The 25,067-nt window shown below is 49.5% G+C and overlaps 1 protein-coding gene across 1 annotated transcript in view; it reads left to right on the plus strand.

Moving 5' to 3' along the window:
- The window catches only part of LOC138299142 (complement C2-like), a 479,732-nt gene that overhangs the window by 160,411 nt on the left and 294,254 nt on the right, over positions 1–25,067 (plus strand). Inside the window, exon 6 of the mRNA XM_069237201.1 lies at positions 9,693–9,826. Coding sequence (XP_069093302.1) covers positions 9,693–9,826 — 134 coding nt within the window. The remainder of the gene's footprint in view (positions 1–9,692; positions 9,827–25,067) is intronic.

A 25,067-nucleotide genomic window follows, 5' to 3' on the forward strand; every position in this document is an offset into this window, starting at 1 on the left:
TCACTCAACATACACCCACCACACAGCAAGCATACCTTCCAGAAGCATGCACCCATGATATCCACACCAACACAGCCTACAACCACTCCCTCAATCTCAAAATCATGACCCCCCTCCCCTTGTCCCTAAGAAAGGCTTTTTGTTTGACATGGACCTTTGCCCTGTTGCCTCCTCCCCCTGTCCCAAACCCAAGAGGTCCCCACCCAGCTCCCAGCCCATCCCTTCCACCTCCAAGGCCTCCCCCGTCCCCCTGCAAGCACCCATAACCCTCCCCCCAAGAAGAAGCCCACCCTTCCCACAAAGAAGATGGCCCCCACCCAAGCCCAAACCACCCTCTACCAAATATGAGCCCCCTTTACCCTTGGATAATACCTGAGGTGCCCACCTGCCCCCTTGATGCCCCTTCCTGTGAAGGTTCCCTGGCAGTTAATGAGTCACGTCTGAGTACAGTGATGTGCATGAACATTTGATCATGGACTAGCCAATGGCCTGGATATTTTACATTTTCCTCAAAAATAAACCCAAACTGTTGTTTTGTTGGGTACACCTTTGTCTTGCAATTCCTTTTCTACCTTTAAGTGGTCCCTAAATGACTTGTGTTTAGTGCCTGCAGTTGTGTGTGTTTCAGCCTGCTTGCTGATCCATGTGCTGTTTGCAGTATGGGACTTTGTGGGCAGTGCGGGTGTCCCCCATGACATATGTTGAGTGTATGGATATGTGGATGTAAATGCAATGGTGGTGTCATTGCATTGTGCACTGTTTGTTCAGGTAAGTATTTCATCTTGTGCTGTCCAATGTGAGCATGTATGGTGTTAGACTTGTCCCCCTGATATGGTTTATTTATCATTCAGATGTGTGTCAGCTTGAGATGTGTTTGTGCAGATATGAAGTGTGTTCACTTGTGCTACCCCTGTTTGCAATTGAAAGTGCATGTGTACATTTAGGTATGTGTCCCTTGCAGCTAGTTCCTGTAGATGTATGTCCCATGCAGTTGGAGTTTAATATGCTTTGTTGACTTGCACTTCCACATTGTGCAGATGGGCATGACATTTGGGTCTAGTACTGTTTGTCCCTGTGACACATGTAGGGCCAATTCCTGTGCACATGTTATTTGAGGGGCCTGTGCAAAGTGATATATGTTGCAGTGCAGCCTTCTTCCTTGAGTGTTCTTGATGTCCCCATCCCTATTGTTCATGTATTGTTAGCATAGTGCTCTTTTTCTATTTGTCTCTCTGTGTATTGTGCATGCCATTGTCCTTCAATTGTGCTGTGATGTGTGTGTCCATTGCAGGGCTATTAAATGGTAGTGTTGTTGTGTTCCATGCCACATCAATACATATGTGTGTTGTATGTGATGACAGTCCCTGGCCAGAGTGGAATGTGAGTTGTATTTGTATATATGATGTTTGTGTGTTGTCTGTGATGTGTGAGACAATGTGGTGTAGCTTTCACTGTCCTTGTGCCTGAGATGTGTGGGCGTGTGTTTTTGTGTAGTGTTGCAGTGTGAGTGGGCTGCCCAAAAGGGGCGTATTGTGACTGTGGATTTGTCCGTCTTAATGTGTGTTTTGAACTATGTACAGGATGTAAAATGTACTTGATGCCCGCGGCGTGCCCCCCATATGATGTGGACAGCGACACTATGATCTGTTTTTAACACTAATGATACAGGTAGGTGTGTGTGTACTTACGGTTGGTAGCGCCCACAGCGGTGTTGATTTGATGGTCCTTTGATGAGCAGAGGCAGGACTTGTGTGATGTTCTCTGGAAAAGACACTCCAATGTCTTTTTATTTTAAATGTCTTTATTATCCTTAAGTCTTCTGCGAACCAACCCTGGCAGTTCCAGTGCACAACTGTCACTGCCACCCACCTTCCTTCACATTCCAATTCCCCTCTCCCGTTACCAGGCAACCCCTGGTCACCAACATTCTACTCATTAAACACAACATTCTCCATAGCATCATTGGATGAGTAAGGCTGCTTGATGGTGAGTGTCTTCCTTTACACTGTACGTTTCCCCCACGGTCACATTGACGGTGTGCAACCTTGTAATGTGTCCGGTGGAAACACAGGCTCCGCTGGCCTATCTGTGCTGCCTCGTGACTGTGGCGGTCTGTGCTGCATGTCGGGGCCAGCGGAACCATAGTGGTCTGTATAAGTGCCTTTTTTGTTTACTGTTTGTTTTGCTTTTTCCGCAGTTTTGTGACTTTTATTGCCCCTTTTCTCACTACCTTGTCTGCCCGATTCTCCCCAGTTCTGCCACTGCGTCCCCTGCGCCTCCGCCCCCTCGCACCCCCATTCGCTACCGCCTCCCAGCTGCTCCTCCCTCCCACCTCCCCTTCTTAATGGCAGCCGCTGTGCGGCCGCAGGCAGTGGGCGCACCGGAGGCGCGCCAATGGCAAGCCCTTCTGCGCCCATCCGCGCCCAGCGCCAGTCCCCCTGTCCCGCGCGCCCCACTCACCGCCTGATACCACTACACTGCTTCAGAACTCCTCACACTCAACCCCGGCCTCTCCACCGCCTGCGTCCAGACCTCCCCTAGGCATACCCATGGACCCTTCTCCTGCCACACGTGCCACTTCACCAGCGCGCAAGCCCCCAAGCACAACAACAACACCACCCACCTCAGCTGCATGCTCCTCAAAACCTGCTCCGTACACAAGCACGCCATCGAACTCTGGGACCTGCTCACATCTACCTCCCCGGACATCGCCTTCCTAACCGAAACCTGGATGAACCCCTCATCGGAACCAGACATCGCCATAGCCATTCCTGAGGGCTACAAGATCACCCGAAGAGACCATACCAACAAGCCAGGAGGAGGAATCGCCATAGTCCACAAAAGTTCCATTAGGATCTCGACTGACATCCACGACGCCCTGTACGCCGCAGAGCACCTGCACTTCCAGATACACGTCAACGCCAATACCACTCTGAGAGGAACTCTCCTCTACAGAGCAGGCGCTCAGTGCTGCAGGCCCACAGGTAGCATTTAATTTACAGGCCCTGTGTATATGGTATACTACTGTACAAAGGGCTTACAAGTAAATTAAATATGCCAATCAAGTATATGCCAATCAAACCATGTTTAGGGGAGTGAGCACAGGCACTTTAGCACTGGTCAACACAGGTAAAGTGCTCAGAGTCCTAAGGCCAACAGAAGCAAAAATTCCAGAACAATGGAGGCAAGCAGGCAAAAAGTTTGGGGGAAGACCACCCTAAGGCTGACGAGTCTAACAGCACTACAATCTAAAAGATTTTATGCAAGGCATTATTCACTAAAAATGTAATATACACAACCAATACTCCATACTCACACATATGTTTTCCTATAAACTTAAAAATTACTTCAAAAACACACTAACAATAAATGCAAAATATATATTCATAGTTCAACATTTACATATGAAAGATTATTTTTATCACTATTAAAAAAAATATTTACTACCATTTCTTATAGCTTAATACCATGGTTCTTAACCTGTGGTCCTGGGAACCCTGGGGATCCGCAATACCTACTCAGGTGGTCTGCGACTGCTTAGGAAGTTAAACAATAATAACAGATTAATAAGTGTATATAAATAAAGGACCAAAATTTAAAATTGAAATCTTAAAATGTTCCGCAAATATGAAGAAATTTGAAATTGGAGGCTAAAATTAAATTAGTGTCCTCTGATTGATTCGTGGGAACACTGCAAATGTATCAAACAGAAAATATAGTATTGACGGTGGGTTTCTTCTGCTGAATTTAGAAAAGGTATAGCCTTACAATTAAAATGAAAATTTCGAATTTTTATATTTGCGTGTGAATTAAATGAAATATTTCAGCATTTCTGCATTTGTTTGATGAATGCTTGTTTCTGTATTTTTGTGTATTGTTTGAGATTCAAATCATTGAAATTACTTAAGCTGCGGTCCCCTGCTTCCATTAGCTGACTTTCATTAATGTCTCTGCTGGGGTCCCTGGATTTCAATAATGATTCAGTGGCAGTCCCTGGATTCCAATAATGATTGAGTGAGTGTCCATCGAAGTTAAAATGTTAAGAGCCACTGGTTTAACATAAAAAAGTAATCTTATACTCAAATATTTTTATTAAATGTTTTTATTTCAAATATTTACATGTAATAAATTAAAAAAATATTCCCAACACCAGCACTTAGTCAAATACAAAACATAATAAAAATCTGATAGTCTTTATACCAATTTTTTGATAAACCGATAAAATATAAATATAGAACAAAATATAAATGTATACATCATAATTAATACATATGTATATTAATTTCATATTACAATTACAAAAATTTCAAAACTGTTACAACTAACTCTAAATATAAAAATATAATTTAACCAACAGAATTTTGCATTTGCATCATAATTTTCATAATAAAAAATTAATATTTTAATTTTGATAAAATTGTATATATTTTGTAAAAAATTAAAATGTCATTAAAGTAATATTTCACATCATTAAAATAATTGTTGATATATTTTAATTATTCATAAATGTATATAATTTTATTATTTATATTACAAATTACAATATATTTATATTTATATTTTTAATGTAATATCATGAATATATATTCAAAACTAATATGAACTATTATTCTTTAAAATTATTGATTTAACATAAAAATGTTATCACACTAATTTGCATGTAATTAAAATATTGAACAATTAACTTAAAATAAATGATCTAGTTTTTAATAATCTCCCCACCTTTATCTCCCAAAAACCTTGTTTCTCAATGATAAAAAATATAAATCCATTTTTTTAAACATAAAACAACTAAAAAACGTAATATCAACAGTTTCATATTTAATACATTTTACTAAAACACAAATAAAAAAATATTAAACATACATTAGCAAACACACTACAATAAATTACATACAAAATGACGCAAATGATACTACATACAACAATATTTTCTAAAATATTTCATACAACAATATTAAAAATAACACTCAAAAATATTGTTACCTATGGTATCACAGTCAAAGATATTTTTGATACCCCAATATTCTTGACACAATATTTTTGTATCCAAATGTTTTTTACCCAATATTTTGTACAAACACCCCTGCATAGAATAAAGACTGGTAACCTCTGACTTCCCTGTGACACAAAGAGAAGGCATCAAACGCACTCAGATTTTTTCTAAATATTTTCATTGACCTTTTGTTTATATTAACAGTTACAGCTGTCCTAGTTATCCGAACTCTGCACCGCCGTGGCTGAACACGTCTTTCACCGCCGCCAACCTGTCAGGATCACTGATTCTGGTGGTGGCGGAGGTGTGCTGGGTCTCTAACCGCCAGCATTGTAATGTGATGGTCGGACCGCCATGGTTGCAGTGGTCTGACTGCCACCGTGCTTATGGCAGTCCATGGACCACGGTATTGGTAATTAGGCCCGTTGTCTTAAATATCTATAAGCCGAACTCGAATTTGGCCAGTATGTCTAGAATCTCGAAGAAAGAGAGGGAACATGTGAGCGAGGAGGAAGGCCAGGAGGGAGGTCCCTAGTCAGTTATAAAACTGCAGTCCCTCAGAAGCAGTGATGTCTGAGGTATAAAGTGTAACTATTCACAGAGATATCCTCACATTTATAATTCCCACACACCATACAGGGGCTTGTAACCTGGCTTTGCTTGTATTGCTATTAATATGGTATCCAAATGCGTTATATATTGGGCGAGTCATGTAACAACACAGTCTCTGTTCTCGTTCATTTTTGCATGTCAGCTAACCATGTCTTTATACCCGGGGATGGCTGACTGTCCATGCCATTGCAATAGCCTGCCTGGCCAGAACTAGTCCCAGGACCAGAAATGTAGCTGTTTGTCGGATTTCGGTCTGCGTACCTGTAATGTAATGTAATGTAATGTAATGTAAGGCAGATATGTACAGCGCTGCTTGTCTCCTGTCAGAATATCCAGGCCCTGGCCAGGCCTGAGTCAGGTGATGTCAGTCTGCCCAACATATCAGCTAACATCCCCAGTATTTGTGACCAGTATTGTGTTGTTATGGGGTAGGACCAAACCATATGAATAAAGTCACCTCTGGGTGCATATGTTGAGGACAACTGTCAGGAGTGCGATAGTGTATCTGTGCAATCTTTTTGGTGCGATAGAAAGTTCAATTGAGTGCGTTTGAATCTTGGATTCTTCAGAAGGGTTTTGGTGTATGATAGTTTGTTATCCCACTCCATACATGTTAGTTCCTTCTTCAGATTTATCTTCCATATTTCTTTCAGCACAGTTAAGATAATTTGTTTTGCAGTGGAAATTGTGCTGTATAGCCTGGAGGCTTTTCGAGGTGCCCCATGGAGGAACAAGACCTTTAGCGTACTAGACATGGTGGTTCTACATCTCCTTATCCCCTTGTACTTTTGGCCACTGTTAAAAGTGCATTGTGGGTGAGAAATTGGCCAGCACCCGGGGCCCAGAAGTTTGCAAGGGTCTTTTATGTATATTGTGTCCCGTTGGAATAAAGGTCTCTCACCACTTATATATCACCTCGGTCCACTCTCGATGGTTATGTATTTTGTGTAACTTTTTTAATTCTCGGAGCATCCAAAATGGGATCTCTGGGGCATATCTATCATGACTTCCCATGTGTCTCCACAGCCACTCCCAGCACTGACAGAATACTTGCACCACACAAGGACAACAGTTGGGTACGCTACCAAGTACTGTCTCATACGTAGTCAGAGGTTTCAGTGCCACCTGTAACTTTGGCCGTTCCAAATCAAAGTCTAATGATAGCCATCTCAGTGGCTATTGCAGCAGAGCTGCTGAATAGTAGGCTTCATAATTTGGAGCCCCCAAACCTCCTCGTCCAGAGGTCTCTGGAGCTTACAAAGGGCCACTCTCCAGCTGCCCCGTCTCCAAACCTGTTGTATTAAAAGAGTGTTGAGCTTCTTAAAGAACTTCAGTGGCAGACACAGTGACAGACTTACAAAGTAGTAGGGTACCTTCGGCAGGACTAGCATCTTAACTAATGCAATTTGTCCCATAGGGACAATGGGAGTCCATGCGGAAAGTGATTGCCTGGTCACTGTCACCACCCGACAAATATTACTTGAAACTAAGGTCCTCTTTACGAGGCTGGTGGTCTTGAGACCGCCAGCCCTACAGTGATGGTTAGACAGCTTCACACGGTCTGTCCACCACTTTACGACTCTTTCGGGTCAGACTGCTGGGGGACCACCATCATCGCCGGGTGGGCGGACTCATGGTCAGCCAAGGCGGTGCTGAACTCAGTGCAGCCATGCTGATCACAACTCCTGTGTCCGCCAGCCTTTCTATGGCGGAGACCCTGCCATGGAAAGGCTGGTGGAAACACAGTGCAGGGGCCCCCCATCCAGCGCCCTCTGAATGCGCACTGTCTGCCTGTCTGTCTGTTTGCATACAGTGCACATTACGAGGGTTCTGATGTGCTACAGTATTGGCCTTGGCTCCCTTAACGGATGTACGATGTTCCCACAGGTCAGACCATCAGGAGCATCCTAATACTCCCCGCGGCTTTGGCAGTCGTAGTTTCCATCTCTGTATTTTTGAACACCCAAGTAGCAAAAGGTTGTAGACTCTCATATCACCAGAGAGTGTAGCGTCTCCAGCCAGCTTGGTTGTTCAATCTGCTGTGCTAGGAACAGGAATGACTTACCCCAGTTTGCTCGCAGTCCCAACACCACACCGAAGGTGGTGAGTAAGGCCATTACCTCTGCTAAAGTGGTCTCAACATACTGTAAATATAAAAGTGTGTTGTCATCATACATTGACTCAACATGATATCTGTTAGACAATCCTATGCCCCATTCCATCTCCCTCATGCGGAGAAGGCACACCAGAGAATCCATTGCTAGAGTGAAAAACAAAGGTTAGAGCGGAAACCCGTGCCTCCTAGTTCTGCATTGCATAAACCATTGCTGAGACGTTGTGCGTCAGATGCTCACCAAGACCAGCAGCTGGGAATATAAGAGTTTTATCCAGTGCAGTATAATAGGACCTAACTCCAACTTTTTCAACACTGCAAACAGCTATGGCCATGTTATAGTGTTGAATACTCCATGTCCGTGGAGAGTACAGAAGAAGTGGCTCCCTGCCGTACCAGATCCATAACATGAAAGAGTTACCTTAAGTTTTGGGTGTTGTTTCTCTTGATGATAAATCCACATTGATCTTGGCGCACCAGATCCTTTGGGAGCCCCTGTATCCTAATGGCTAAGATCTTGCCCAGTATCTTCCCATCTGTATAAATGAGGGATAACGGACGGTATGATCTTACATCCGGGGGATCTTTCCCATGTTCCTGAAGTAACACTATCACCACCTCTCTCAACGTTTCCATTTGTAGCCCTACAGCATATGCTTCCGCATATATACAGACAGAAGCTGCGGTGCAAGCCTTTTCTTAGATGGTGCATAGATCTTGGTGGGTGGCATTCTGACCCTGGAGTCTTGCCTGTGGGCAGTTGATCAATCACATTCACTGTTCTACTCACTAATAAAAATGTGAGCTATATGAAAGTACAGGCTCATGGGCCTCCCAACACCATACTACAGTGTCATGGTTCCCAAACTCAGTAACACAAGGCTGTGTTACATAGAAGTAAAGAGTTGTGGGCCTCACGTTCAGTAATACCTTGTTTAGCTACATGGAAGCACAGCCTCATGGGCCCAACAATACAGGGTTGTGCTACATGGAAGAACAGCCTTATGGGCCCCACACTAAGGGCCTGATTACAAATTTGGCGGTCGGCCCACCAGCCTGCACTGCTGGCAGTCTGCCGAACAGTGCCAGGCTGATGGCCTCTCTACCGCCAGATTACGTGTTCCCCACTGGACTGGCAGTGTGTCAGCAGGTACAGGCTATGGGAGGTAGTCTACTGCTGATGCCGGCCACACTACCCTGCCTCCAGCACATCGGGCGCACTGTACCCATGCACCATGTCCCACATGGCACACAATGCAACCACATACCTCACAGGCATGGGGGGCCCCACAGTTGCCCCTACCTCACCCTATATGAACTCATTCCCCTGGGGCCCTTTTGTTGGGCCCCTTACCTGCCTTTGCGCCACCCTGTTCAGGCGGGGTCCCTGCCATGAACAGATCAGCGTTCAGGCTGGTTGGAATACCCATAGTGGTCCCAATGCTGGCCCCGCCAACATTGATCGCCGCGGTCTCCACCACCACAGCAGCCGCAGCTCAGATGCTGGTGGTGCCGGCGGTCTTGTGGCAGTCTGACCGTATTGCTTGTAATGTGGCGGTCGGAACGCTAAGGATGTGGTGGTCGGACTGCCACAATGGCTGTTCACAGACCACCAAACTTGTAATCAGGCCCTAGGTAACACCAGGCTGAGCTACAAGGAGTTACTAGCCTGTGAGCTCCACACTTAGTATTGCCAGATTCAGTGACATGGTACTGTGGCCTCATGGATTGGTGGTCTCTGGCACCAAGCTGAGCTCTCCAGTACCGCAGACTCTTGAGTTCCACCCTCATCAAGACCACATTAGCTCTCCTGTACTGCAGCCTTGTGCATCTTGCACTTGCTCACATCACCTTTATTGTTGTACTAAGCTGAATGAAGAAGGTTTTAAATAATAAAAGTATGTTTCATCCTAAAAGAAGGCACAGTTAAAGCTACTGGTTAGTGGTTAACATTTTATCTCTTTCCCACAGAAAACCTTGGGCGTAAAGTCGTCATTCAGAAAAACGGGACGTTGAATATCTATATTCTTGTGGATGCATCTCGAAGTGTGCCCAAAGAGACTTTCCTACAATTTAAGAAGGCTGTTATATTTTTTGTTAGAGCGGTGAGTCTCAAACCCCCTAAACCCGTTGGTCATTAAATAGAATCCCATTGATTTAGTGGTGGTGGTGTTGCTCTTCTTTATCCTACATCTGTTGCATATTTTAGCTACTCTCTCCAACATCTACCCTCTCTCTTCTCCAGTGACTTTTTCTTCCATACATATTCTGTCTCTTGAAGATGTTCTTTCTCCCAACATAAATCCACTCAACTCCAGTCATTTTCACATTCACCTTCTTTCCAACATCCACCCTGTTATGTTATGTCTATTTGTATAGTGCACTAATCACCTGTGAGGGTACCCAAGCACCGGAGCAGGTGTTTAGGTAATGTCCCCTCAGAGTAATTCACAGAGACAGATCTTCAGCTTCTTACAGAACTCAGGAAATGCGGAGGAGGCTCTGATGTGTTCTGAGAGGCTGTTCCATGTTTTTGGTGCCATGTATGAGAAAAAAAAACTGTTCTGCTCTTGTGAATGTGAGGGATGTGTGCGAATGAGAGTAAGGCTAAGCATAAGTGCCTGTTAGGCTGGTGAAAGCATATGCGGTTGTTAAGGTATGCTGAGCCAGTGTTGTGTGAGGCATTGTATGTATTTGTGAGGAATTTGAATTGGCTGCGTTTGTGAATGGGGAGTCAGTGGAGGTCTCTCTGGTGTGATGAGAGGTGGGCTGAGCTTGGGAGGTCGAGTATGAGTCTTGGAGCAATTTTCTGGGTGGTCTGAAGTTGGTCTAGTAGGCCTTGGAGACTCTGGCATAGAGTGAGTTGTCGTAGTCGGCCTTGTTTTTCCCATTTAGCTCTCTCCATTCATTCTCTCCTGTCTTAAACACTACCCCACCTCTGTTCCATCTTCAGTCTCTCTGCTACGCCTATCCCCTCTCCACAGTCCATCTTTACTCCTGAGTTTATATACCATCCTTTTCTAAACACCGTCTTTTATCGTGAGTCTATCAGAAATGTTCATCTCATCTCCTCAGTCCATCCCCTTTTCCTTACTCATCCTCTCTGTCATCCATGCATGTTGTCTCCTCCACTATGCTCCTCCTTCACTATCCATCCAATGCCCTCCTTCAGTGCATCCCATCTCCTCTATCCATCCATACTTTCCTCAATCCACTGTTTTCTTTTATCCATCCTCTCCTGCCTCCATCCACCATCTTTGATCATGCATGCTGTCACCTCCCTTCATGCATACAGTCTCCTCTGTCTGTTCATGCTCTCTCTCTCTCTTTCTCCTCAGTCCATCCTCCCTCCTAAACCCATCCTTTCACTGGAGCAGCTCTCAGCGCATATTTCTCCTTGGCTTCTCCTGGGCCACTGGACTGGGAAGACCTTGTGATTCCTGGGCAGTCTTAGTTTCTTGTGCTGTCCTTATGAGTACCTGAACCTTTGTGCAGCTTGCGCTGTGAGGAGTAGAGCAGAGGACTACCACAACAGAACACTTTAATGCCAGTGTTCCAGACATTCAATGCAGTGCTGACCATTGATGATGATGAATTTTCCTTAAGGCAGGTTTTCCTTGGTAATAAGGAGTTTAGCGCTAGTGTTTACCACCTAACCTGAGTAGGTGGTTAATAAATGCAGTGTGGAGGCTTTGCCAGCCAGCAGTGTTGGGCGGGAAGGGTAACTCTCCAGGCGGAGAGGTTGTGACCTCTCTGTGGAAAGCATGCACTCCTCCCCATTTATATATGTATGCATATGGTATTTCTATAGCACAAAACTTGGGAGGGGTGTTACACCCCCCTAATAAATGTATTTTTGGATAAATAGTTGGGTGCAGTTGCTTCAGGGGATGGGTGGGGTGTAACACCCCCCTGATGTATTTTGTGATAAATAGTTGGGTGCAGGTGCTTTCAGTCGGTTATAGTGAGGTGTCTGTCGGATTTCACCAGGAATCTTTACACACAGAGACCAAAACACACTCACACACACTCCCTCTGTTTGAAAAGACGACAAAAATGATAGTTATTTCACAAAATATTGTGCTTTCTCTCAGTTAGTACACCTACCAATCTGCATTCTTCTCCCTTTGCACTGCCTCTTAAGCCCCTCTTGTGCACCTTGCTTGTCCTATAATATATTTTAACATCACGATGTGCTGGTGTGATTGTCCGGAAATCTGAAGCTAACCCCTCTTCCCCCACCACCCTCACCCCCAATCATACTGACCAAGCTACGCCCCAGGCAATGGTAGCCAGAAGGCACCAGAGCACTGTACTTGGCCAAAGACAAGAATAAAGTCAACAAATAGTAGAACAGGAAGCTGGATTGTGGATGGTAAATACAGTGTGATGTAGTGTTATTTAACGAAGTGAATATTCAATTATTTCCTCAATTGGAGAAGCGTTGGGGCTGTCCTGATAACAGGATGTTGTTCCAGATCCTAGTTGATGGATGCAAAGGGCCTGTTGTCTTGTTTTTCTTTTTCCAAAGTGCTAGAGGGAGTGGGTAGGGTCTGGGCTTTGCCTTGTGGGTGCAAATCCACACAGAGGTAAAACTGGGTTTTGTGTTTCTTGTAATGTCGGGTCATAAAACCAGGACAACTCAGAGTTGCTGCAGCTGCTGCATCTGTGGATATCCATTTTTCCCATGTCAGTTTTTCAAACTTTTTTTAACTGTAATTTACTGTATTTCTAATGTGTTTTTTTAATGCTTTTTATGATTGTAAAGCCTAGGAGTTTTTTATTGTTTATCATATCAAACAATTTTAACAGATTTCCCTTTTCTCTAATTCCGTCATGCTTTAAAATTGATTTTCTTCAACCTTTGCTCATGTGCCCATCAAAGAAAAAATATCTTAAAGCATTCCGCAAGTGAAGAGTAACAGCCCAAGCACCCATATTTATAAGTACAGCACCCATGAAGGTCCCATATACTTTTTGCATTGGATAGAAGTACAATAGAAAGTTATTATAATGTAATGGCCTGTTGCTTGCTATTGCCTTGCTGATTTGCACAATGCATCAAATTAGACCTTGGCTTGTAGTTCCCACAAATGATTGCAAGCAGTTGCACTGGGCTGATGTTTATCCTCAAGAAAGCAGCAATATTATTAGTGGAAAGGCTATTACTTGTCCTTCGGAAGAGACTGAATTTGGACACTGATGTCACCACCATAAAGGATGACTTTGAAAATGTGAGCTTTTTACAGCTCTTTGAGCAGAAAAGTAGACAGCCTTAACTTAGAGGCAATGTGTAACATATTTATGCAGTACTTCAAACAATAATAAAGTGAAAACACACACCAGAAAAATCCAACACCAATTTAAAGTAAATTTAATACATTATTTGAGACCAAAACAACAACTATCCAATCAATAGAAATAGAGATATGCAACATTAAAGATTTAAATAAAAACAGTGCTTAGAAGCACAGAGCGCCAACTGTGGTTATCTGGTCATGCTGTACTGGCTGGTTGTGTAGCCATTTTAGTTAGTTATAGCTCCGTGCACGTTATTTTAACACACTAGGCCGCTGTGCTCTTTAACCTAGGTATATTTTATTCAGCCTCGACTTATTATTGTTACAATAACCATTTTTACTGTCTTGTTTTATTTCCGTCTATCTAACTGTTTTTGCCTAAGCTAGCACTCTGTTCTCAAACAAGACATTCTTGATCACTCTGTGCTTCTTCCAAGGCTACAGCACGGTACATTGCCGGTGAACGTGGTAGGAGTTTAGTCTCCAACATTCGTAGAAAATACACATCCTTACATAGGGACATTTTCTCACAACATCAGCTGTGTTATTATAAAACACTTCCTTGTCCCTTACACATTAGAGGGAGATTGCAGCCAGGGAACCACGACTGTATGCTGATTGACGAATGCTTCACTACAGATGTTAACGCAGACCGCAGGCCTTTGCTCGGGTATGGGGGTGGATGTCTTCCCTGGGGAACCTGAAGGGCAGATTTAGAGCTTAACATGCTGTGCTCTATCCTAAGCCTAGGTAGGAATTAGTCTGTTGATTATAGTGACAATATGATAGCGTGGTTTTTATGCTTCAGCCTCCTAGTCACAATTCTAATACTGTCATGTTGTGTCGTCCTGGTTATTGCAGCTCACGCTTTGCTATCTAAGATGCAGTAATTTTTATTAAACTCATTATTGAAACATATACTGCCTCTGTATGTCATTTATATATGAGACTGAACTGTGGATGAGAGAACCGGATGAGACCTGAGTGACCACGACTTCCCTGAGAAGCCAAGCATGTCATGCGCTCGGCTGCCCAGTCATCCCTGTCCCTCGATGGAGATGAGGCACTGCTAGTTAGCCTGAGCAAAACCCGGATTGAAGCGACAGGTGTCACCCGCAGTGGGTTAGACTTAATCTCACACACCGCGGGCGATTCTGCTGCTCAAAATCAAGTATTCTCATTAGAATAATGAGAGCCTACGTGACATGGCGCCCCCAACGTTTGGTCAGGCTCTGATTTTTTCGGGTCCTCCGGAGTATCTCTGTCTCATAATATATAATGGCGCCTCAATACCGTATACGGAGATGTCCGTGGTACTGAGGATTTCCACCCCAGTTACGTAGGCTATCCTATTTGTAACTGGAGGTTGTTCAAGCTTGAACTTTAAAAGGAAAGCCCTATTTGGTGTACCTTCTCTGAACATATAGGCCCTCATTCTGACCCTGGCGGTCGGTGATAAAGCGGCGGCCAAGCCGCCAACAGGCCGGCGGTCTAAAATATGCAATTCTGACCCTGGCGGGAACCGCCAACACAGCCCGCCAACTTAACACTCCGACCGCCACAGCGGTACAAACAAACAGCGCGGCGGTTCCCGCCAACAGCCCGGCGGTAGACAAAGTACCGCCCACCCTATTACGACCCACCAATCTGCCACCTTTTCCGGGGCGGGAGCACCGCCGATAAGAACACGGCGGAAACAGACTACGAACGGGAAAACGCTCACCTCTACGCACTCCACGCGAGATTCCGGCAGTATGGAGCCAGAGTTGCAGGTCATCCCCGCACTCCTATTCCTGCTCATATACCAGGAGCACGCCCGGCGGCGCGGAAGACATCGGTGAGTACGGCACCTACGACACAGGGGAGGGAAAAGATTACCGGCACACACCCACCCACCCACACCCACTACAACACACACATCAATGCATTCCCACAGATCACTGTCACAACCCACAAACCACCCCCCTCCGAAATAATGCAAAGACCAAAAGAAGAGATCATAAACGGGCAGATATATTGAAATATGTACACCAGTAATCCCAATAAATAAATAAACTATGTACAAAATATATACAGCTACTAAATGTAGTCCAACCACTGTCCGTGGATCACAGGGGTCCTGTGCAAAGGGGCAAGGCCCAGTCCCACAACAAGAACTCCACGGAGAGAACACTGCAGGGGCATCAGAAAGAAAATAGGACAGGCACCTCAGGGGGAAGGGAAGGGGGGGCACCTCAGCCACTTGAGTACACGACGCCAGATCCACGAGGGGACTCCATGACCACTGGCCCATCCTGGGGAGAGCAAAGCCACAGTCCAAACAGTCCATACAGTGGGTGGCCTGCCCACTGGGCCATCCTGGGGAGAGCAAAGCCACAGTCCATACAGTCCATACAGTGGGTGGCCTGCCCACTGGGCCATCCTGGGGAGAGCAAAGCCACAGTCCATACAGTCCATACAGTGGGTGGCCTGCCCACTGGGCCATCCTGGGGAGAGCAAAGCCACAGTCCATACAGTCCATACAGTGGGTGGCCTGCCCACTGGGCCATCCTGGGGAGAGCAAAGCCACAGTCCATACAGTCCATACAGTGGGTGGCCTGCCCACTGGGCCATCCTGGGGAGAGCAAAGCCACAGTCCATACAGTCCATACAGTGGGTGGCCTGCCCACTGGGCCATCCTGGGGAGAGCAAAGCCACAGTCCATACAGTCCATAACAGACCCCACTGCCACTGGAGGAGGCAAGTTGGCCAGAGGACATCCTGCAGCCCTTCCCGAGATAGATCCTGCCCTGCCACGTCTGCCAAAGGGCCAGCGGTTCTTGCCCTGAAGGGCCCAGTTCAGCGGTTCTTGAGACGGCGGGGCCCAGTTCAGCGCTCCTTGCCTTGAAGGGCCCAGTTCAGCGGTTCTTGAGACGGCGGGGCCCAGCGGAGCGGTGCTTGAGACGGCGGGCCCAGTTCAGCGGTCCTTGCCTTGAAGGGCCCAGTTCAGTGGTTCTTGCCCTGAAGGGCCCAGTTCAGCGGTTCTTGAGACGGCGGGGCCCAGTTCAGCGGTTCTTGCCCTGAAGGGCCCAGTTCAGCGGTTCTTGAGACGGCAGGGCCCAGCGGAGCGGTGCTTGAGACGGCGGGGCCCAGTTCAGCGGTCCTTGCCTTGAAGGGCCCAGTTCAGCGGTTCTTGCCCTGAAGGGCCCAGTTCAGCGGTTCTTGAGACGGCGGGCCCAGTTCAGCGGTTCTTGCCCTGAAGGGCCCAGTTCAGCGGTTCTTGAGACGGCGGGGCCCAGCGGAGCGGTTCTTGAGACGGCGGGGCCCAGTTCAGCGGTTCTTGAGACGGCGGGGCCCAGTTCAGCGCTCCTTGCCCTTAAGGGCCCAGTTCAGCGGTTCTTGAGACGGCGGGGCCCAGTTCAGCGGTTCTTGCCCTGAAGGGCCCAGTTCAGCGGTTCTTGAGACGGCGGGGCCCAGTTCAGCGGTTCTTGAGACGGCGGCCGGTCTATGGCCAACTGCTAATTGCCTGGTGGTGCCCTCCTGGGCAGCGGGGATGGTGCTCCTTCACTGCCCACCTGGGCTGTGGGTGGTGGGGCCCTCCTGGCCAGCTGGGCTGGGTCCTCTCTGGGCAGCGGCTATGGGGGTGGTGGGCTCTCCCGGGGCAGCTGTGCCGGTTCCTCCCGGGGCAGCGGCTATGGGGGTTGTGGGCTCCTCCTGGGCAGCAGGCCTGCTGCCTGACCTCTCCGACTTGCTGCCCTTGCCCTCCTTAGTCGTGGGCCTGTGGCCCTTTCCTCCCTTTGGAGCTGTGGCTGGTGACTGTCTCTGGGTGGTGTCCGGGGGGGATGTAGAAGGCGGGCTCCTGCGGCGACCCTTCCGCCTTCTGCTCCTCTTCCCAGGGGGTGGGCTGGCTGTCCCCTTGCTGCTGGGCGAAGACCCAGACATGCGGGCTGGCGGGCTCCAATACCCCTGCACCCTTGTCAAGGGGGCTGCAGGGCTGGTGGTGGCTGAGGTGCTCTTCTTACCCCGACGAGAAGGAGGGGGGGGCTCAGGGTCAGGAAAGAAGTTAGTAGTGGCGAGGAAGAGCTTCTTGGGACAATGGAGAGTGGTAGGTACAGTGGGAATGGGAGTGGAGGGAGAGGATGTGGTTGTAGGTGAGTCACGTTTGCTGTCTTTGGGTGCAGGTGCAAGAGGGATAGGCTGTCGTGAGGTGGATGGCTGTTGGGTGGGTGGGTGGCTGCGTTTGTGTGGTGTGGAAGAGGGGGTGACAGACACAGTGGGAGAGGACACAGGGGACGTGTAAATGGCAGTGGGGGTGGTGACTGCACGTGTGCGGACTGGAGTGGAGGGTGTGCTGGTGATGGAAACATTGGCTGATGGTGAGGTGAATGGAGGTGTGAGTGTAGACGTCACAGGGAGGGAGGAGGGAGACGAGGAGGTGGGGGTCACAGAGGTGGTAGTGACTGTTGGCATGTCTGCATCGGAATGTTGCGTGTGTGAATGTCTGCGTGATCTGTGGTGCTTATGTTTGGATGAGCTTCTCTTGGGTGTTGAGGTGTGTGCAGGCTGGTCTGATGGTGTGGGTGGGACAGGCAGAGGAACAGGAGACTGGGAGGAGGGAGTTAGTAGAGGCAGGCAGGAGACAGGGACAATGGCTGCCGTCAGTGCTGAGGCCAGAGCCTGGAACGATCGCTGATGGGCAGCCTGACCCGAATGAATGCCCTCCAGGTACGCATTGCTGCGATGAACCTCCCTCTCCACCCACTGGATGGCATTCAAAAGGGTAGTCTGCCCAACAATGAGCGTTCGGAGGAGGTCAATGACCTCCTCACTGAGGGCAGCGGGGGTAACAGGGGCAGGGCCTGAGGTGCCTGGGGCGAAGGAGATGCCCGGCTTCCTGGCAGAGCGGGCACGGGGCGAACGCTGAGGGGCTGCTGGGAGGGCGGAGATGGTGCGCTGGGTGGCGGCTGTACCTGTAATGGCGGGGGCACGGATGGTGCCACCCCCGCAAGGGAGCCCCCTTCCGAGGACGTGTCCGTGTCGCTGCAGGGTCCAGTCGTCCCCGTCGTGGAGCTCCCCTCGCCCTCCGTCTCACTGGTCCAGTCTGACTCTGTGGCATGGCCCTCCTGGGCCATGTGAGATGCAGCTCCCTCCTGCCCCGATGCCACTTCTCCTCCGCCTGATGATGCTGATGCACACAAGCACAGAAAGACAAACAAAAAGGGGGGGGGAGAGAGAAATAAAGGGATATTGAGTACATGGATCTCCGGTACAGTTAGCGGACATGACAGACACAGATGCCCCCTGCACTAAGTTGCGCACTTGGGGTACGCTACGCATTCCGTGGAACATGCCCTACACGCCTAGAGTTGACAACTGCACCCATGGATGACACGGCCCAGGGATGGCTGTACTGACAAACTACTGAGGGTGGTGGCTGGGGACACAGGGGCTTACGGGGTGCCCAGCCTACAGATATCGCCCTGGCCTAGGGGGACCCCCAGCCCTCCTCCCCCACCCAGACACCTCCACTGCGCGACAACAGAGTAGATAATGCTTGTACTCACCCCCTTGTGTCTGCTGTGCTGCCCTCACGCGCCCATCCAATTCAGGGTAGGCCACCGCCAGGATCCGGAACATCAGGGGGCTCAGTTGACGGCAGGCACCCCGCCTACGTTGGGAGGCCATCCCCAGCAGAGACTCGGCGGTCTTCTTGGTCCCGCGGCGGATGTCCTCCCACCTCTTGCGGCAGTGGGTGCCCCGTCGATGGTGGACCCCCAGGGCCCGGACTTCCTTGGCGATGGCACGCCAAATCCCGATCTTCTCATGGGCGCGGACCTATGTGACACGTACAGGGAGGGAGAAATACCACGTTCAAGTTTCTCAGCATTTTCCTTTCCAGTGGCCCAACGCCCCCATCCCCGCCAGGCCCCCCGCCAGGCCCCCCGCCATGCCCAACATGCCCCCCATCCCCGCCAGGCCCCCCGCCATGCCCCCCGCCATGCCCAACATGCCCCCCATCCCCGCCAGGCCCCCCGCCATGCCCCCCGCCATGCCCAACATGCCCCCCATCCCCGCCATGCCCAACATGCCCCCCATCCCCGCCAGGCCCCCCGCCATGCCCCCCGCCATGCCCAACATGCCCCCCATCCCCGCCAGGCCCCCCGCCAGACCCCCCCGCCATGCCCAACATGCCCCCCATCCCCGCCAGGCCCCCCGCCAGGCCCCCCGCCAGCCCCAACATGCCCCCCATCCCCGCCAGGCCCCCAAGCCAGCCAGTGGCCCCAAATCCATATTGAATTAAACTCACTTGTTGGTCTGGAGGACCGTAGAGTAGCGCATACTGGGGGAGGACCCCATCCACAAGTTTCTCCAACTCCTCTCCAGTGAAGGCAGGGGCCCTTTCCCCAGTCGCAGCAGCCATTGTCCCTTCCAGACCGAGGTCACAGCAACACTTGCAGTATAGGTCCTCTCCTGTGAAAGTTCAAGTCGCAAGTGGATAAGTAGATAGAAAATGGCGGTCACGTCCGCGGCGGTGCGTACCGCGGCGGTGCGTCCCGCCACCGCCGGCGCCCTTCGCCATTGGCTCCTGAAACCCATAGGCTTCAATGTTAACCAATGCGGCTTCGCGCCGCGGTCTTCGCCCGCCGCCCGCCGCGGTGTGCCACGCCAGCGCATTGACCTCACATCCCATTGTCACACTTCACAGGTCAGGCAGCCGCCATTTCCAGGGCCCACATGGCTCAATTTCAACTGCGTCACACAGGCCTAGGCCTTGCATAGCCACTCAGACACGCCATTCACTGCATAGAGAATCGTATACTGTGCTAGCTGTGAGTACGTACCTGTGGGTTGCTTGACTGTGTGCTCCATGTTGTCCTTCCTAGGCACCGTCCGCTGGGTTGGGCAAGGAGACGGATGAATCCTCCCGTGTACCGACCGCTGGTGGACCTGTCGACAATGGAAGAACGCCACATTATCCTGACCTACCGTCTTAACCGTGCCACTATCCATGAACTGTGTGCCCAGCTGGAGCCCGACCTGATGTCCCCCATCCGCCAACCCACAGGGATTCCCCCTCTGGTGCAGGTCATGTCAGTACTACATTTCTTGGCAAGTGGGTCATTTCAGACAACCGTGGGAATTGCTTCCGGGATGTCTCAGCCCATGTTTTCGAAGGTGTTATCCAGAGTGTTGTCTGCCCTGATGAAATCCGTGAGGAACTACATCATTTTCCCTGAGGTGGGCGAATTGGCTACAGTGAAGGGTGATTTCTACGCCCTTGGACATATTCCCAACGTAATTGGTGCCATTGATGGGACCCATGTGGCTTTGGTTCCCCCAAGAGACAGGGAGCAGGTGTACAGGAACAGAAAAAATTACCATTCAATGAACATCCAGGTGGTGTGTTTGGCTGACCAGTACATCTCGCATGTAAATGCCAAATTCCCAGGGTCAGTGCATGACGCCTACATCCTGAGGAATAGCAGCATCCCTTACGTGATGGAACAGCTACAGAGACACCGTGTATGGCTAGTGGGGGACTCTGGGTACCCCAACCTGTCGTGGCTACTGACCCCAGTAAGGAATCCCCGGACCAGGGCAGAGGAACGGTACAATGAGGCCCATGGGCGTACTAGGAGGGTGATCGAACGCACCTTTGGCCTCCTAAAGGCCAGGTTTCGCTGCCTGCATATGACAGGTGGATCCCTAATGTACTCACCTAAGAAGGTGTGTCACATCATCGTGGCCTGCTGCATGCTTCACAACCTGGCTTTGCGCCGCCAGGTGCCTTTCCTGCAGGAGGATGGTCGAGACGGTGGTGTTGTGGCAGCGGTGGAACCTGAGGAGAGTGACGAGGAGGAAGACGACGGGGCTGAAACAGACAACAGGGACAGAATCATTGAACAGTACTTCCAATAGGACACAGGTAACATTTCAAAGATAATTTAGTAAATGTTAACTACTCTCCAGCATCTCTGCTGCCTGTCTATTTGCCCCAGTGTATGATGACTGAGTTTTGGCTTTTCCCTCCCTATTTCAGATCTGGGGTCCCCACTACGAGTCCTGTGCTTCGTTTCCCCATGGACTACAGCTTTGTGGCAGCTGTTTGTTGACTTCACCATGTACAAGGACATATTTGCACTGTCATGTCAATTACAATCTATTGAAATCACAGCCAGACTCCTGATATTTTGGTGCAAAATAGGTGTTTATTTAAGTGCTCAAAATGGGATGGGTGGTTTCAAGTGGGTGGGGGCTATGGTGAAGGAATGTCCATGGCAGAGTCCAGAGTAACAGTCACACAGGTGCATTGTCCAGAGGCCTGTGGAGAGATGGAGCATGGGCAGTTCAAGGATGGACAGGGTGACAATGTGGGACAGTGGGATGACATCAGGTGGTATCCTTTGCTGGCGGGGGTCTTGACATCCTACTCTGTCTTCTTGCGAGATCTCAGGGCCCTCTTGCGGGGTGGTTCTTCTCCTGCAGGAGGTGGGGGTCTGGTGGGCTGCTGCTGTGCGGGGGCCTCCTGTCCACTAGCGCCGGCGGAGGTGGTTGGCTATTCTTGGTCCAGGCTAGTGGCAGGGGCCCTTGGGTGTTGTTCAGTGTCCGCCCTGCTGTTTACGAGGTCCTGCAGCAGCCCTACCATGGTAACCAGGGTGGTGTTGATGGCTCTGATGTCCTCCCTGTACCCCCGATAGTGTTCCTCCTGCAGCACCTGGATCTCCTGGAACCGGGCCAGTACCGTCGCCATCGTCTCCTGGGAGCGGTTGTATGCTCCCATGATGGTGGTGAGGACCTCGTGGAGAGTGGGTTCCCTGGGCCTCTCCTCCCCCCCCTGTCGCACAGCTGCCCGCCGAGTTCCCCTGTTTCCCTGGGCCTCTGCCCCCTGGCCGGTGTGCCCACTACCACTGCCCCCAGGTCCCTGTTGTTGTTGGGGTGGTGGGTTATCCTGGGTGCCCTGTAGTGGTAGACACACCGCAGATTGACGCGCCCTGGAGACAGAGGCATGGGCCCGCTGGGTGGGAGCTGTGCTGGTGGTCCCAGAGGGGTTTGGGTCTGTAGTGGCCTGGGCCTGTATGAGGGGAACCGACTGTCCAGAGGTCCCCGATGGTCCGGGCTGGTCATCGGTGTCCAGGTCGACAGAGCTGCTGTCATCGCTGACGGCCTCTTGGGTGGGGGGTGTGGAGAATTCTGGCCCCTCCGCCGCGGTGTGTTGACGGTCGGGTCCTGCAGGGGTATAGAGGTATGGTTATAGTTTCAATGTGTGGCATATGGGTGTATCTGTGGGTTCTCGTGTCCCCAAGTGCTGGCATTCGTGTGTGGGGGCTTTGGTGAGGGTGGCTTGTGGGGGGGATGTGTATATGCATTGGGCATGCTTTGGTGATGGGTGTCCATGCTTAGTGGACGCATGCAGGCCTAGGTTTTGGGATGTGTGGGTTGTGATGGTGAGACATTGGCGGGGAATAGGTGTGCTGGGGGTGGGGGTGAGGATGGTGGTGGGGGTGAGGATGGTGGTGGGGGTGAGGATGGTGGTGGGGGTGAAGGTGGGGGTGAGGATGGGGGTGGGGGTGAGGGTGGGGTTCGAGGATGGGGGTGAGGGTTGGGGTCTGATTTGGCATGCAGGTGGGGGGGAAGCAGTATTGAAGCTTCAACTTACCAGTATCCATTCCTCCGCCGACTCCTGCGAGGCCGTCAGGATGCAGGATGTTCAAGACTTCCTCCTCCCATGATGTGAATTGTGGGGGTTGAGGTGGGGGTCCTCCGCCAGTCTTCTGCACGGCGATGTTGTGCCTGGATACCATGGAACGCACCTTCCCCCGTATGTCGTTCCATCGCTTCCTGATGTCTTCCCGATTTCTGGGGTGCTGTCCCACTGCGTTCACCCTGTCGACAATCCTCTGCTATAGCTCCGTCCTCCGGGCAATGCTGGTGTATTGTATCTGTGTGCCGAACAGCTGGGGCTCTACCCGAACGATTTCCTCCACCATGACCCTGAGTTCTTCGTCTGTGAAGCGGGGTTGTCTTTGGGGTGCCATGGGGTGGTGTGTATGATGTGTGGGGTGGAGTATGTGTATTTAAGTGAGTTGAGTGTGGTGGTGTGTGTTGTTTTGTGTGTGGATAGTGTGTGGGTGATGGTGTTGAGTGGCTGTGGCTGTTATTTTTTGGATGCTGGTGTCTCGCTCTTGCCTTCTTGACAAATTTTTTAGCGTAGGGGTTTGTGGGTGATGTGGGTGTGTGTTTTATATTGTATTGTGTGTGTGGGAGTGGTGTGTGTATGTGTATCAGGTGTGTGGGATTCAAATCGTCCAATGTGGCTGAGTTTTGTTCGTTTGTGTGTATTCTGACCGCGGCGGTGTGTCCCGCCAATGGAATACCGCGTTTGAATGACCGCCGCGTGGATTCGTGGGTCGTAATGGGATGGGCGTATTTCTGTTGGCGTGGCGGTGGAGGTTTGGTCACCTCCACCTTTCCGCCGACCGCTGGTCTGGCGGTCTGTTGTGGCGGTCGGATTTTCGGAGGTTTGCCTTCTGCGGGTCAGAATGACCGTGGCGGGTTTCCGCGACCTCGGCGGGATTATGGAGGATTTCTGACCGGCGGTAGGCGCCTTTTACCGCCGAGGTCAGAATGACCCCCATAGTCTGTCTATAATGGCAAATCCACAGCAGGTACAAATAGCAGTTAATATGAGACAACCTGTGACTGCACATTTATTAGCAAATGGCCTAACGGCCCAGGGGGGTCCAGTCACATTTGTGGTGGATGCCCATGCAGCCTATAGAATAGAACTTTTTTATTCTTGGGTCACATTTCCAGCAGTTGATGGAAACACAAAAACATTTCATCATTATACAGTTGCAAATGCGCCTGAACAATACAGAGCATACACATATTTAGAAATACCTTTATCTTATCAAGAATATAATAATTGGCTTGATGGCGCCCTAGCCCACACAATTTTACCAGTAAGGTTAAGTCCTTTTAGTAACAATGGACCTACCTGGCCTTTATTGGCCACCTATACACCACATCCTGCAGTAGCAAATTTAGCAGTAGCTGAGGTTCGTCATTCATATACTGAAATAACAGCGATATATAGATGATTAGTGCAATTTGTGATGCAAACATTAAATAAAAACCCAGCACGTGCTGCTCCAGCACATCCACATGCAGTAACACCAGGTATAAATCCTGCGACTGTACATTCGATTATGGGTAAAGTACCCACCAAACGAGAGGAAACTCCGTTTTGGCTAGCACAAAACATTAGTGCGCTGGAAGCAGTATTTCCCCTTACGGGACCTCAGGATAAACATAGAATATTAACAATGTGCTTGCCTTTTGGGATGGTCCCTACAGTAGATAACTGTAATACCTGGGACACGGTATTTGCCGCGCTCTATACAACTGCACATGGTACACCGACACTTGCCAATTTACCGGAGGTGTTAAAACAAATTCATAATGAATATGGGGCTGTCCCGGCCCTAGATTTGGGGAGGGGTATTGATGGGTAATTTTGCCACAGTATCCACAATCATTCGGAGTAATCTTAAAGGGGAAGCGGTCGCACTTGCAGTGCGCATGCGGCTCCGTGACGTTCCGCAACAGGATCAGGAACGCGAGGTGCCTAAAATACTAGCAGGAACCTATTCTAGTATAGGTAGAGACAGTTTAGGGGCCAGTCTATTTTCAAAAGGCGGGGGAAGACCATCTAAATCACAATTTCAGAGCAAATCAAACAAAGATTCTCCCAAGCAAGCTCCTGAGGGTAATAAGAAATGCTGGGATAAAAAAACAACAAATTCCTAAAAAAGAGAGGGAAGAATCTCTGCGTATGGAGACCCCGCAGAACAGCTATAATCTCAGAAATAGAGATAATATAAAAACGCATGATAGATATCAATATACTGATACATGCCAATCTCGTTCCTTTCAGGACTCATCGGAAAAACGAAATGAGAGAGGTGGGCGATGAGAGCGAAGGAGAGAGTACGTGAAACCGAGACTGGAGTCACAATGCTCTTCAGAGGTTTCTGTTAAAAAGGAAGAGAAACCCACCCAGCAA

Source organism: Pleurodeles waltl, chromosome 6 (genome assembly GCF_031143425.1).
Source record: "Pleurodeles waltl isolate 20211129_DDA chromosome 6, aPleWal1.hap1.20221129, whole genome shotgun sequence".
Lineage (NCBI taxonomy): Eukaryota > Metazoa > Chordata > Amphibia > Caudata > Salamandridae > Pleurodeles > Pleurodeles waltl.